This window comes from Callithrix jacchus, chromosome 3 (genome assembly GCF_049354715.1).
Source record: "Callithrix jacchus isolate 240 chromosome 3, calJac240_pri, whole genome shotgun sequence".
NCBI classification, from domain to species: domain Eukaryota; kingdom Metazoa; phylum Chordata; class Mammalia; order Primates; family Cebidae; genus Callithrix; species Callithrix jacchus.
This window is the reverse complement of record NC_133504.1, coordinates 107,153,165-107,168,598: the sequence shown is the minus strand read 5'-3', so window position 1 is coordinate 107,168,598 and position 15,434 is coordinate 107,153,165. Positions and strand designations below refer to the sequence as shown.

At 34.1% G+C, this 15,434-nt stretch overlaps 1 protein-coding gene across 18 annotated transcripts in view; it reads left to right on the top strand.

Moving 5' to 3' along the window:
• CCSER1 (coiled-coil serine rich protein 1) overlaps positions 1-15,434 on the top strand; it is a 1,385,530-nt gene that overhangs the window by 247,067 nt on the left and 1,123,029 nt on the right. For all 18 annotated transcript variants that reach the window (XM_002806658.7, XM_054253144.2, XM_054253146.2 and 15 more), the window contains one exon: positions 1,311-1,404. In XM_002806658.7, coding sequence (XP_002806704.3) covers positions 1,311-1,404 — 94 coding nt within the window. The remainder of the gene's footprint in view (positions 1-1,310; positions 1,405-15,434) is intronic.

The window sequence follows — 15,434 nt, the reverse complement described above, 5'->3', positions numbered from 1 at the left end:
TTATAGTTTAAATTATTCATGACCTTTATTTGGAGAAAGAAGCACTTAGATTTGGATATACTTATTATCTTTCAAACCATTGTATGTGCAGTATTCATGGATCACACATATGACATGTTTTACAGTTTAATTGGAATTATTAAAGTAAAAGTGGTTTATTTAAAAGTCCCAATGTCCTTACTTTTAATCCCAAGAACTAAAGTGTTCACTGTCCATTTGAAAATATCAGTAGCTTTCCTTAATGAATACTACTTTAGCTACAAATTATGGTAACATTCAAATTAGCTGAAAAGTGACCTGAGATGGTGTGGCATCGTTTAGTATTTAGTCTGCTTTTTTTTTTTTACATCTTTGATGTTCTATTTTTTTGTACATTTATCATTTCATTGTTAGACTCTAAATGTAAGTTCTTACTTTTCTTAATACCTTTATCAACTATTTATATAGACAAATATACAAATAAGTACTTTATTCCTTTCTCAGCAGTTCCTGCCTCTGTACCTCAGTACATTACCATCTCTTCTCAAGACTTCCCAGTGTAGCATTCTAGTTTATTTTTCTGTTTATCCTCTTGAAAATAAAATAGGAGACATAATCTCAACTCTGATATATTATGGTATAATGCAAGTCAATAATTAATTTTAATTGAATTAGTATAGATTGTTTTCCTGCCCATTACTCCTAATGTAAAACAAATAATTGGAAAATGGTAGCCAATTTTTCACTTCCAAGCATAGTCTAAATTAATATTTCACAGTTGTCACCATAAACAAAAGTTGTTTGAAAAACAATTCATTAAATGTGTTAGAAGAATGTTACCTATACTTGAAATATAAATATTAGAAAAAGTAACTGAAGTTTCATTTCATAGGCTTCTATGTACCTGAAAAACATTTATATGCTTTTTGTGTATTTGCAATGTGAAAATTCCTTTTTAATATCACTGAAGATGCTTTTATTCACGTAAACAATTGACTGTACTTCTCATATCAACTAATCATGTCCTGATTTCTAATATCTTTCATATCTGTCCATATGTACCTCCATTTAATTATAACTTACATACATACCAATAAAAAGGAAAAAATGAATATGCAGATAATTGGACAAGTTAATAATATTTAGAATAAGTCTTGGAATTTTTTATTGGACTGATAATTTTAAAGTCCATAGGTGTCAAATAATTTCTGGGATTTAGTTAGAACTTATTCTGATTTTGAAGTTATTGTTGCTTCATGGCTTCCACATGTGAGTGTTTCCTCAGTTACTCAGTGTTTGGGTTTCTAATTGTTGATTTTGTTTTTTTTCAGGATGTTTTGAATAATTTGGGATCTTGTGAACTAGATGAAGATGATCTAATGCTTGATCTTGAATTTTTAGAGGAACAGAATCTTCACCCTTCTGGTAAGTGTTAAAGAGATGCGTAATATCATACAACTCCTACCCTGGTTGGTAGCTTTCACTGATATACTAAACACTGTTAAGGCTCCCTTCAGTCTTTTCAGGCCTCAGTTTTTATAGTCTATATGCAAAGAACATGGTGGATAGCATGGAGACATGATTTTGTTGGCTTAAATGATTTTAATGTCTTTTATAGAAATATAAATCCAGTTGAAAGATAACTATGAATTTAAGAAAAAACTATAAAAAGCTTTCCAAAATAGAAAATATTCTAGTTAAATACTTAACAAACAGGTTAATGTTTTCTTCTGTTTTGTGGAAGAAAACAATAATTATAATCTTACTTTTTATTTATTTATATAACCAAATGGAAGTTTTGTGGATCTAAGATTTTCCATTCAAAATCTTAGCCACTTTCTACATAGGTTAATGTTGATACAATAAGGTTGACTTCAAAAGTAATAATTACCAGTGACAGTAAAAAACACATATCATAAACACATATACACACATGGAATTATAGTGGAGGTAAGTAAGTTTGTGATGAATGACTTGAGGGAGGCTGATATATTTATAATAGTTTAAATTTATATAAAAGCATAAAACATCGTGTCTCCAAATTCCAGAATTAATTTCATTAAAGTAGGCTATAGGAATTATTGGTTGTCCATTCAAATTTAGGTATTTGACAGCAAAGGTAAACTTTTACACTTACTTTTTTGTTGCTAATAATGCCTTTAAGTAAGTCATTTTCAAGTGGATATAGCATTAAACTAAAGCTTTAGAACCTAAAGACCTACTGCATACATTTAAGAAAACCAATCTCTTACATGGTAATGTCTTCATTTTTAACTTATGGAAATTAGACATAACCTCTGTAGTTATTTTTAGTTGTAAAACTTTCTGACAAATTTTCATTTATGTGGTATATTTGGATAATAGATAATAGCAATTGTCAAAAGAAGACAATAACCAATAACAATGTTGATATTTTCTTATACTCTATTTGAGGTTAATATCAAAAAAGAAACTGCATTTAAATATTTTTAGATGAATACCAATTGAGAATAAAAATTTATTGGAATATTTTTCTGCTAGTTGATTTGACAGATATCCTTCTAAAAATGTAGGCTTTCAGATTTTTATGCAGATGGCTTTTACAACTTAGACCCAACAACTTAACTTCTAGATATTCAATTCTATGATACAGGCAAAAGACAAAATAATACATGAATATAACTATTTACTGCAAAATATTTATGATGGAAAAATATTGGAAGCACCTGCAATGCCCATCAATAGGACACTTATTGAATATACAATGGTATACCAAAAGTCATTAAAAAGAATGAGGAAGGTATCCTAATCTGCTGTGGCATTATTGTAAGGACATACTGTTTGGTTTTGTTTTGTTTGAGATAAGGTCTGGCTCTGTTGCCCATTCTGGAGTGCAGTGGCATGATCTCAGCTCACCAGAGCCTCTGCCTCCTGGGCTCAAGTAATTCTCCCATCTTGGCCTCCCAAGTAGCTGGGATTATAGGTCCCAGCATGCTACCATGTCTGGCTAATTTTTGTATTTTTAGTAGAGACAGGGTTTCACTATGTTGCCCAGGCTGGGCTTGAACTCTTATGCTCAAGAGATCCATTCGCCTCGGTCTCCCAAAGTGCAGAGATTACAAGTTTGAACCACCACTCTCAGCTGATTGTAAGGATGAATTGTTGATAGAGAACTTTTCTAGGATGCATTAGAGGGGGAATACCAAACCAAACCCACTGATCAATCCTCTAATATTACAAAAAGTAATAGCTATGTACTTTGCCCCTCTTGATGCATTGCTGACTGAAGTACAATAGGACAACCTCTGAAATTTTACATAGTTGGTGGGAGTGTAAATTACTTCAACCATTGTGGAAGACAGTGTGGTGACAAACCAACAGCCAATATCATACTGAATGGACAAAAACTGGAAGCATTTCCTTTGAAATCTGGCAGTAGTCAAGGATGCCCTTTCTCACCACTCCTATTCAATATAGTACTGGAAATTCTAGCCAGAGCAATCAGGCAAGAAAAAGAAATAAAGGGTATTCAAATAGGAAAGGAGGAAGTCAAATTGTCTCTTTTTGCAGACGACATGATTGTATATCTAGAAGACCCCATTGTCTCAGCCCAAAAACTCCTGAAACTGATAAGCAACTTCAGCAAAGTCTCAGGATACAGAATCAATGTGCAATAATCACAAGCATTCCTATACTCCAATAACAGACTTAAAGAGAGCCAAATCAAGAATGAATTGCCATTCACAACTGCTACAAAGAGAATAAAATACCTAGGAATACAACTAACAAGGAATGTAAAGGACCTCTTCAAGGAGAACTACAAACCACTGCTCAACGAAAAAATAGAGGACACAAACAGATGGAGAAAAATTCCATGTTCATGGTTAGAAGAATCAATATCGTGAAAATGGCCATACTGCCCAAAGTAACTTACAGATTCAATGCTATCCCCATTAAGCTACCAATGACCTTTTTCACAGAACTGGAAAAAAACCACCTTAAACTTCATATGGAACCAAAAGACAGCCCTCATAGCCAAGTCAATTCTAAGCAAAAAGAACACAGCAGGAGGCATCACACTACCAGACTTCAAACAATACTACAATAATTAAAACAGCATGGTACTGGTACCAAAACAGAGATATAGACCAGTGGAACAGAACAGAGGTCTCGGAGGCAACACAACATATCTACAACCATCAGATCTTTGACAAACCTGACAAAAACAAGCAATGGGGAAAGGATTCCCTGTTTAATAAATGCTGTTGGTAAAACTGGCTAGCTATGTGCAGAAAGCAGAAACTGGACTCCTTCCTGTTAGGTCTTAAACATAAGACCTAACACCATAAAAACCCTAGAAGAAAATCTAGGCAAAACCATTCAGGACAAAGGAGTAGGCAAGGACTTCATGACCCAAACACCGAAAGCATTGGCAGCAAAAGCCAAAATAGACAAATGGGACCTAATCAAATTCCACAGCTTCTGCACGGCAAAAGAAACAGTCATTAGAGTGAATCAGCAGCCAACAGAATGGAAAAAAATTTTTGCAGTTTACCCATCTGACAAAGGGCTGATATCCAGAATTTACAAAGAACTCAAACAGATTTACAGGAAAAAAACAAACAAGCCCATTCAAAAATGGGCAAAGACACTTTACAAAAGAAGACATACATGAGGCCAAGAAACATATGAAAAAGTGCTCATCATCACTGGTCATCAGAGAAATGCAAATCAAAACTACATTGAGATACCATCTCATGCCAGTTTGAATGGTGATCATTAAAAAATCTGGAGACAACAGATGCTAGAGAGGATGTGGAGAAATAGGAACACTTTTACACTGTTGGTGGGAGTGTAAATTAGTTCAACCATCGTGGAAGACAGTGTGGCGATTCCTCAAGGGCCTAGAAATAGAAATTCCATTTGACCCAGCAATCCCATTACGGGGTATATATCCAAAGGATTATAAATCATTCTACTATAAGGACACATGCACATGAATGTTTATTGCAGCACTGTTTACAATAGCAAAGACCTGGAACCAACTCAAATGCCCATCGATGATAGACTGGACAGGGAAAATGTGGCAAATATACACCATGGAATATTATGCAGCCACCTAAAACGATGAGTTCGTGTCCTTTGTAGGGACATGGATGAATCTGGAGAACATCATTCTCAGCAAACTGACACAAGAACAGAAAATGAAATACTGCATGTTCTCACTCATAGGCGGGTGTTGAACAATGAGACCACATGGACACAGGGAGGGGAGCACTACACACTGGGGTCTGTTTGGGGGAATAGTGGAGGGACAGTGGGGGGTGGGGAGTTGGGGAGAGATAGCATGGGGAGAAATGCCAGATATAGGTGAAGGGGAGGAAGGCAGCAAATCACACTGCCAAGTGTGTACCTATGCAACTATCTTGCATGTTGTTCACATGTACCCCAAAACATAAAAAATTAAATAAAAAAAAAGACTTCATGCTGCATGGAAGCTGGGTGAGGCATGTGACTGCCAGCTTTCCCCAACTTCCCTGGCAAGCTGTATGACTCAGCAGAGGCAGCCATAAACCCCTGGGAATATAACTCCACTAGACTGGGAACCACACCCCTATTCCCTACAGCAGTCACAGCAAGACTTGCCCAAGGAGAGGCTGAGCTCAGAAATGCCTATCCCTGACCCACCTGGTGATCTCCCTCTACCCTCCCTTGTAGCCTGAGACAAAAGTTATAATCTCTTGGGTGCTGTCTTCTGTCCACAGACTGAGAAACCTGAATATATAACCAAGTGTCCTTAGGGCAAGTTGGTATCCTCTCTATAGTACTGCAGATGTTGTACTCTTGAAAGTGCCACCTCCTGGCTGGAGGCTAACACAAAACCAGCATACTAAACAAAAACGCAACCAAGAACCCTCACAGAGTCCACTTCATTCCTTTGCTACCTCCACCAGAGCAGGTGCTAATATCCATGGCTGAAAGGCCTGAGGATGGATCACATCACAGGACTCTGCAGACTCAGCCCAGTACCAGCTCAGAGCCCAGTAGCTCTGCTGGGTCCCTTGACCTGGAAGGGCAAAAACAATCACTGCAGTTCAGCTCTCAGGAAGCCCCACATCTAGGGGAAGGGGGATAACACCATATTAAAGGAGCGCGCTGTGGGACAAAAGAATCTAAACAGCAGTCCAGGAGTCCCGGATCTTCCCTCTGACATAGTCTACTCAAATGGAAAGCAACCAGAAAAACTATTCTAGTAATATGACAAAACAATATTTTTTAACATTCCCAAAAGATTATACCAGCTTACCAGCAGTGGATTAAAACCAAGAGGAAATCTCCAAATTGTCATAAAAAGAATTCAGGTCGATTTTTATTCTAATCAAAGAGGCACCAGAGAAAGGTGATGTCCAACTTAAAGAAATAAAGAGCATGATACAAATATGAAAGGAAAAATCCTCAATGAGATAGACAGCATAAGTAAAAATAATCACAACTTCTGGAAATTAAGGGCACACTTTGAGAAATGCAAAATGCACTGGAAAGTTTCAACAATAGAATCTAACAAGCCGAATAAAAAGCTCAAAGACAAGGCCTTCAAATTAACCTAATCCCTTAAAGACAAAAAAATAACTAAAAAATAATAAAGCCTCCAAAAAATTTGGCACTATGTTAAATGTCCAAACCTATGAATAATTGGTGTTCCTGAGGAAGAAGAGAAATCTAAAAGTTTGGAAAACATATTTGAGGGAACAAATGAGGAAGAATTACCCAGCCTTGCTAGAGATCTAGATATCCAAATACAAGAAGCTCAAAGAACACCTGGGAAATTCGTCACAAAAAGGTCATCAAATAGGCACACAGTCATCAGGTTATCTAAAGTCAAGATCAATGAAAGAATATTAAGATCTGTGAGGCAAATATATCAGGTAACTTATAAAGGAAATCCTATCAGATTAACTGCAGATTTCTCAGCAGAAACCTTAAAAGATAGAAGGGATTATCGTTATATTTTTATTCTCCTTAACCAAAACAATTATCAGCCACGCATTTTGTTTCCAGCAAAACTAAGCTTCATAAATGAAGGAAATATACAGTCTTTTCCAGACAAACAAATGCAGAAAGAATTTGCCACTCCCATTCCAGAACTATAGGAACTGCCAAAAGGATCTCTAAATCTTGAAACAAATTTTCAAAATATACCAAAAGAGAACCTTCGTAAAGCATAAATGTCACAGAACCTATATAGCAGTAACAAAATGAAAAAGAAAAAAAATATGCAGGCAACAAACAGCATGACGAATAGTACCTCACATCTCAATATTAACATTGAATGTAACTAGCCTAAATGTTCCATTGAAAAGAGACAGACTGGCAGAATGGATAAGGATTCACTAACCAAGTTTGTTCTGTCTTCCGGAGACTTGCCTAATACATAGGGACTCACATAAACTTAAGGTAAAGGGGTAGGAAAAGATATTCCATGCAAATGGACAACAAAAGTGAGCAGGAGTAGCTATTATTATATCAGACAAAGCAAACATTAAAGCAATGGCAGTTTAAGAAAACAGAGATATTATAAAAGGATAAAGGGAGTAGTCTGACAGGAAGTATTACAATTCAGTGTATATATGCACCTAACACTGGAGCTCCCTAATTTAGAAAACAGTTACTACTAGACCTAAGAAATGAGATAGATGGCAACACAATAAAGGTGGGGGACTTCAATACTCCACTGACAGCATTAGACAGGTCATCAAGACAGAAAGTCAACAAAGAAACAATGGACTTAAACTATATCCTAGAACAAATGAACTTAACAGATATTTACAGAACATTCTACCTAAAAACTACAGCAGATAGATTGTATTCATCAGCACATGGAACATTCTCCAAGATAGATCATATGATAGGCCACAAAACAAGTCTCATTAAATTTAAGAACATCAAAATTATATCAAGTATTTTCTCAGACCACAGTGGAATAAAATTGAAAATCAATTCCAAAAGGAACCTTCAAAACCATGCAATACATGGAAATGAAATAACCTGCTTATGAATGATCACTGGATGAACAATGACATCAAGATGGAACTTAAAAATTTTTTGAACTGAATAATAGTAATATAACCTATCAAAACCTCTGGGATACAGTAAAAGCAGTGCTAAGAGGAAATTTCATAGAATTAAATGCCTACATCAAAAATTCCAAAAGAGCACAAATAGACAATCTAAAGTCACACCTCAGGGAATGGAGAAACAAGAACAAACCAAACACAAACCCAGCAGAAGAAAAGAAATAATGAAATTCAGAGCAGAACTAAATGAAATTGAAACAACAACAACAACAAAAATACAAAAAATAAACAACAAAAACTTGTTCTTTGAAAAAATAGACCATTAGTGAGATTAACCAAGAAAAGAAGAGAAAAGATCCAAATAATCTCAATTAGAAACAAAAAGGGACATATTACAACTGATAACACCGAAATACAAAAGATTATTCAAAAGCTACTATGAACACTTTTATGCACATGAACTCGTGGAGATGCATAACTTCCTGGAAATATGTAATCCTCCAAAAAACTTCAGGACCAGATGGATTTATTCACAGCTGAATTCTATCGGACATTCAAGAAGAATTGGTCCCAATCCTGCTGACACTATTATGAAAGATAGGGAGAAAATTCTCCCTAAATTATTCTATGAAGCCAGTATCACCCTAATACCAAAACCAGTCAAAGACATAATAAAAAAAGAAAACTACAAACCAATATCCATGATGAACATAGATGCAAAAATTCCCAACAAAACACTAGCAAACCGAATCCAGCAACATATCAAAAAGATAATCCACCATGATCAAGTGCATTTCATACCAGGTATGCAGGGATGGTTTAATAGATGTAAGTCAATGAAAGTAACATGCCACATAAACAGAATTAAAACCACATATCACAGGGTCATCTCAATAGAAGGAGAAAAAGCCTTTCACAAAATCCAGCATCCCTTTATGATTAATGATTAATATACTCAGCAAAATCAGAATAGAAGGGACATATCTTAAAGTAATAAAAGCCATCTATGACAAACACACAGACTACATTATACTGAATGGGGAAAAGTTGAAAACATTCTTCCTGAGAGCTGGAACAAGACATAGATGTTCATTTTCACTACTACTATTCAACATGGTACTGGAAGTCCTAGCCAGAGCAATCAAACAAGAGAAAGAAAGAAAGAGCATCCAGATCAGTAAAGAGGAAGTCAAACCCTTTCTGTTTGCTGATGACATAATCACATACCTAGAAAACCCTAAAGACTCATCCAAAAAGCTCCTAGAAAATGGATTCAACAAAGTTTCATGATACCAAATTAACATACACAAATCAGTAGCCGTGCAATACACCAACAGTGACCAAGCTGAGAATCAAATAAATAAGTCAACCTTTTTCACAATAGCTGCAAAAAAAATAAATAAAATATTTAGGAATGTACCTAACTGAGGATGTGAAAGACGTTTATAAAGAAAACTACAAAACCCTGCTGAAAGAAATCATCAACGACAAACAAATGGAAACACATCCCATGCTCGTGGATGGGTAGAACCATATTTTGAAAATGACCACACTGCCAAAAGCAGTCTACAAATTCAGTTTAATTCCCATCAAAATACCACCACCATTCAATGCAGAACTAGAAAGAAAAAACCACCTAAAATTCATACAGAACCAAAAAAGAGCCCATATAGCCAAAGCAAGACTAAGCCAACAAATCTGGAGGCACATTACCCAACGTCAAACTATAGGCCATAGTCACCAAGACAGCATGGTACTGGTATAAAAAACGGCAGCTAGACCCATGAAACAGAATGGAGAATCCAGAAATAAAAGCCAAATACTTATAGCTAACTAATCTTTGACAGAGCAAACTAAAACATAAAGTGGGGAAAGGACACCCTATTCATTAAATGGTTCTGGTATAATTGGCAAGACACAGGTAGAAGAATGAAACTGGATCCTCATCTTTCACCTTATACAAAAATTAACTCAAGATGGATCGAAGACTTAAATCTGAGAGCTGAAAGCTTATAGATTATAGAACATAACGGCAGAAAAACCCGTTTACACATTGGCCTAGGCAAGGATTCCATGACCCCAACCCCAAAAGCAATGCAGTAAAAACAAAGATAAATAGCTGGGACTTAATGAAACTAAAGATCTTTTGCACAGCCAAAGGAACAGTCAGCAGAGTTAACAGACAACCCACAGAGTGGGAGAAAATTTTCATAATCTATACATCTTACAAAAGACTAATATCCAGAATCTACAGTGAACTCAAATTATCAAGAAAAAAAACAAACAAACAATCCCACCAAAAAGTGGGTTAAAGACCTGTATAGACAATTCTCAAAGGAAGATTTACAAATGGCCAACAAATGTAAGAAAAAATGCTCATCATCAGTAATTATCAGGGAAATGTAAATCAAAATATTTTGTGCTCTACAACTTTATTCTTGCAAGAATGGCAAAATAAAAAAATGATATTGGCAGGGATGCAGTGAAAAGGGAACACTTTTACATTGCTGGTGGGAATGTAAACTAGTACAATCACTGTGGAATACAGTGTGGAGATTCCTTGAAGAACTAAAATTAGACTTACTTTTTGATGCAGCAATCTTACTACTAGGTATCTACCTAGAGGAAAGGAAGTTACTATATGAAAAAGATACTTGCACAGGCATGTTTATAGAAGCACGACTTGCATTTGCAAAAATATGAAACCAGCTCAAATGCTCATCAATCAACATGTAGATAAAGAAAATGGGTGTGTGTGTGTGTGTGTGTGTGTGTGTGTGTACATATACATACTCACCATGGAATACCACTCAACCATAAAAAGGAATGAAACAATGGCATTTGCAGCAACCTGGGTGGAACTGAAAACATTATTCTAAGTAAAATAACTTAGGGATGGAAAACCGAAATCTATGTTCTCACTCATATGTGGGAGGTAACTTTTGAGGACACAAAGACTAAGAATGATATATTGGACTTAGGGGACTCTGGTGAAAGGGCGGGGGACAGTGAGAGAAACAAGACTACACATTGGGTACAGTGTACACTGCTTGGGTGATGGTGCATCAAAATCTCAGAAATCACCACTAAAGAACTTACTTATTCATGTAACCAAATACCACTCATTCCACAAAGTTTTATTGTTTTAAATTCTAGTATAAAATCTAAGATTTTCTATTTAAAAGGTTTTAGATTTAAAGGATGCTTTTATTATATTTTCTTGAGTTAATAAACTACTTTTGTGGAAAATATTTTTGTGAAATAATTAGCATGCATTATGTTTCAAATACAGGATTATAAATTTTTTAATGTCAGACAATTCTATTTTCTTGTGATAAAATTGTATTCATTGTTTATCCTTTTAAGAAATGTATAAAGCATTTATGATCAAGCACAGTGATTTTATATTAGAAAATATGAAATGCTAGCATTTATACCTTGATAAACTAAAAATATATTAGGAATCCTTCACACTTTTTGTCTGTCCTCAGTTTCTTATCCATGTTTGTGTAGTATTGTTTTTGTCACAAATTGAGCCATGCAGTATGTTAGAAGTGAGGTTTGTTAGATATATCTCAGCATATTTTTTAAAAAAGAGATTTTAATGAAAATTATTAGCAATATTTCAAAGACTAGACCTTGAAATATTCAATATTTCAAATAAATGACCTTGAAATTTTTTTCACAGTGAAGTGTATGTTATGAACCGTACAATCTGTCAAAGTAAGAATACCAGCAATACATCTTTGTTTGTTTTTCTTTATGTGGTTTCACATTTATGTTTTTAGGATTTTTTAAATTCACTTATGCATCTTGCAAATTATTTATAAAACATATAAAATAATAATCATTTGAGGAAAACAAAGTAAGTAGGATATAAAAAATAAGATAAGGCTATGAGTGAGCTTAAGGTACAAAAAGTTTGCTAGTATTATGATGGTAAATTGAAGATGTTATTTTTTGTCCTATTAGCATGGATCAAGAAAGAAATTCAGTCAGTTACACAATCAAAATATATACCATCAATCATTCAATCAGTTAATGCATTTTTTGAATAAATGGATTCTTGTTTCTAAGAACTGAAATATATTTTGCTCACATGTCTTCATAAGGTACACATAATTAGATATCAGGAATTATTTCCTTAGCAACCCCCTTCAATACAAGCTGAGATATTATGCTGCCAGTTCAGTAAAAACAGTTCTAAATGGTGCCCCATCAGTGTGAGAAAAGCTTGGGGCCTTATAAGAAACCTGCTTAATCCAAAAGAAAATAGATTACCTTTTTCGTGTTTTGTATTCCTCAAATAATTTCAACATGGAAATTAGGTAAATTAAATATTGTCAGACAGAAAGTAATTACCATAAAGCCTAATAAAATATCAGATATTAAGTAATGTTATTTCCTGATGAATCCTCTGAAATGAGCTATTGATGAAAGGTAACCATTGGGCAACGAATAAAAAGACAATTTTGCAAGTGACTGCTATCAAATAACTGGTTAAATATTAAGCAATGAATATTTTAAATAAGAATTTGAGTTTGTGTTTTGGAACACTTAATCTTTTGCTACTTATTCCATGAGGTAAATTAAAACAAGGTCATGTTTTTGTTAAGGCTACTCAAATGATTATCTTCATAATGGCAGAGCTCATGGGAAATATGCACCTGGATAATGGCAGTGATGCATCATAATTAAATGAATTAAAGTTAAAAGAAAAGAGGGCTAACAGACATTTTAGTGTTACCCATTTGGAGCATATTACTTAAAACACTGTTTCTTTAATTCTTACCCTGACTCCTGTGTTAGCACTGGGGTAGGTTGTACATAATCATTGGCAATTTGTAGCTGGAGATCACAGTTGATGGGAGTAGAACTAGCAGGGGCTGCAGGGTAGAGAAGCGGAGAGATGATCAAAAGATACAAACTTTCAGTTGTAAGGTGAGCACATTCTGAGGATCTAATGTACAACATGAATGGTGAGGGATGTGTTAATTTGTGGCTATGATTGTACAACATGTGTGTATATCAAATCATTACCTTGTATACCTTGACTGTATTTAATCTTATTTATCAATTACATTTTTTAAATTTATAAGATTAAAAACAGGTTGATGAAAAGGAAAATTGAATGCCTATAATGAGCCAGGCTTTTTTTGTAAGCTCTCTCAACTTAATCCTCACAATAACTCTCTGAGAGAAAATTGCACCTTAATGATTCATTCAAAATAAAGAAACTACAAATTAATATCAAAAGAGAGCAGGAATTTTAAAGATAGACATATCCAAGTTGAAATTCCAGCTCTGCCCACAGTTGCTTTCAACAAATGATATTTCTGAGCTCAGTTTTCTCATTTGTAAAATGACAATAATTATGTCTGTCTCAAAATATAATCCTATCTAGATGAGTGACATATTTATATGCAAAGTTCCTTTCTCAGTTGCCTAAAATAGAGTAGGAGCCCAGTACAAGTTGGTCACCATTCTTGAAATTTTAGACGGTTTTAATTCCTTGTTAAAGACTTTATACCATTATTGGTTATTTTTTATAGATCTTAGTTTCTTAATGTTTTATCATTAGTATAAATTATTCTTAAATATGCTTTCTGATTTAAATTTTATCATCCAAATTCTGTCTAACATTTTAAGAGATAATTTGCTGGTACTAAATATTCAAAAATCAATTAAGATACTTTGCTTATAATAGGTAGTATATTTCTTTGTGTTAAAACCAATGTGTTTGCCATAAAAAAAAAATGAGTTCAAGTCCTTTGAAGGGACATGGATAAAGCTGGAAACCATTATTCTCAGCAAACTAACACAGGAACAGAAAACCAAACACGGCATGCTCTCACTCATAAGTGGGAGTTGAACAGTGAGAACACGTAGACACAGGGAGGGGAACATCACACATCGGGGCCTGTCGGGGGGTGGGGGACAAAGGGAGGGAGAGCATTAGAACAAATATTTAATGCAGGCTGGGCTTAAAACCTAGATGACGGGTTGACGGGTGCAGCAAACAACATGGCACATGTATACGTGTGTAACAAGCCTCCACGTTCTGCACATGTATCCCAGAACTTAAAGTATAATAAACTTAAATTTTTTTTTTAAAAACCAACGCATTTAAATGCATAAAAGCAATTTTTCTGGCTATTAGTCAAATGTCTAAATTGCCATAGCATATTTAAAATAGAAATTTATTTGAAAAAGAATAAATTTGTTTTTTAAATGCTCTTTTAAAATAGAACTTTAAAATAGGAATTTATTCTTTTTCAAAGAATAAATTCCTATTTTAAATTACTTAAAAATTAACCATTAGTTAATATTTACTATTAATATTACTATTAATCATTAATGCTCAAAGAGAAATCCTGGCTGTTACTTTGTATTAACAGTGATCTTTACAATTTGCAGATGAGTTTTTAATTAAAAGTATATTTTACTTATTTAATGTTTTTGGATAAAAAGAATGTAATGGTCATTTGGATGATAGAATGAAGGAATTTTGTTGTTTTTGTTATTTATTTAGGATATTAGAGGTGAAAACACCTTGGGTATATGTCCAAAGACAAATGAGAAGTAATGGCCCAATGATATCAATTAGGAATTAATTAGATAGTTGCTAAATTATTTTGAGTTTGATGAACAAGCAATATAAAAATTCTACAGTGAGTTAGGAACTCCTCCTGTGCCTATTAATTAAGGAGGTAATTTTTGTTATTAATTTTTAATGGATAATAGCACAGCAGAGTAGAGATAAAACCCTAGTGGTTTTCCTAATATGACTGGTAATGTACAGAGAATTGCAACAACATTCACAGAGGAAAAATAATAGAAATCAACTATCAGTTTCTACAAGCTCTGATGTGTCCTGGTCAGAAAAAGTGTTTGTAAAGTATTTTCAATCTGATTGTATAAAACTAAGAAACATATAGCACTTAATTTTTGAAGTATAACATAATGGTTAAAAATATGGATGCTGGCTCTAGAATTAGACAAATCTCAATCACCAGTCAGGCTATGTCAACTTGAGAAATTATTTAATCTATTTCAGCTTTTCTTTTTCATCTGAAAATGGGGACAATGATAATATCTACCTCATAAATTTGTTGGAGAAACAATAAGTTAAAGCATTGTAGAATATTCAATTTCATGTCTCTGAGCATATATATTTTTAGGAATTATTGCTAATACCATTTAAAAAATATGCATGTAAAATATGATGTACCTGAGGGGCAGTCAGCATGTGATCCCGACAAGCCTGTTTCAAGTTTTGCTTTATTTTTAAGCTATAATTTATAAGCATTTTGGATTATCTTATTTAATATTCACAGCAACTCTCAGAAAGTATTACCATTCTCTCTTCATAAATGAAGGAAGGGAGACCCAGAAGAGTGC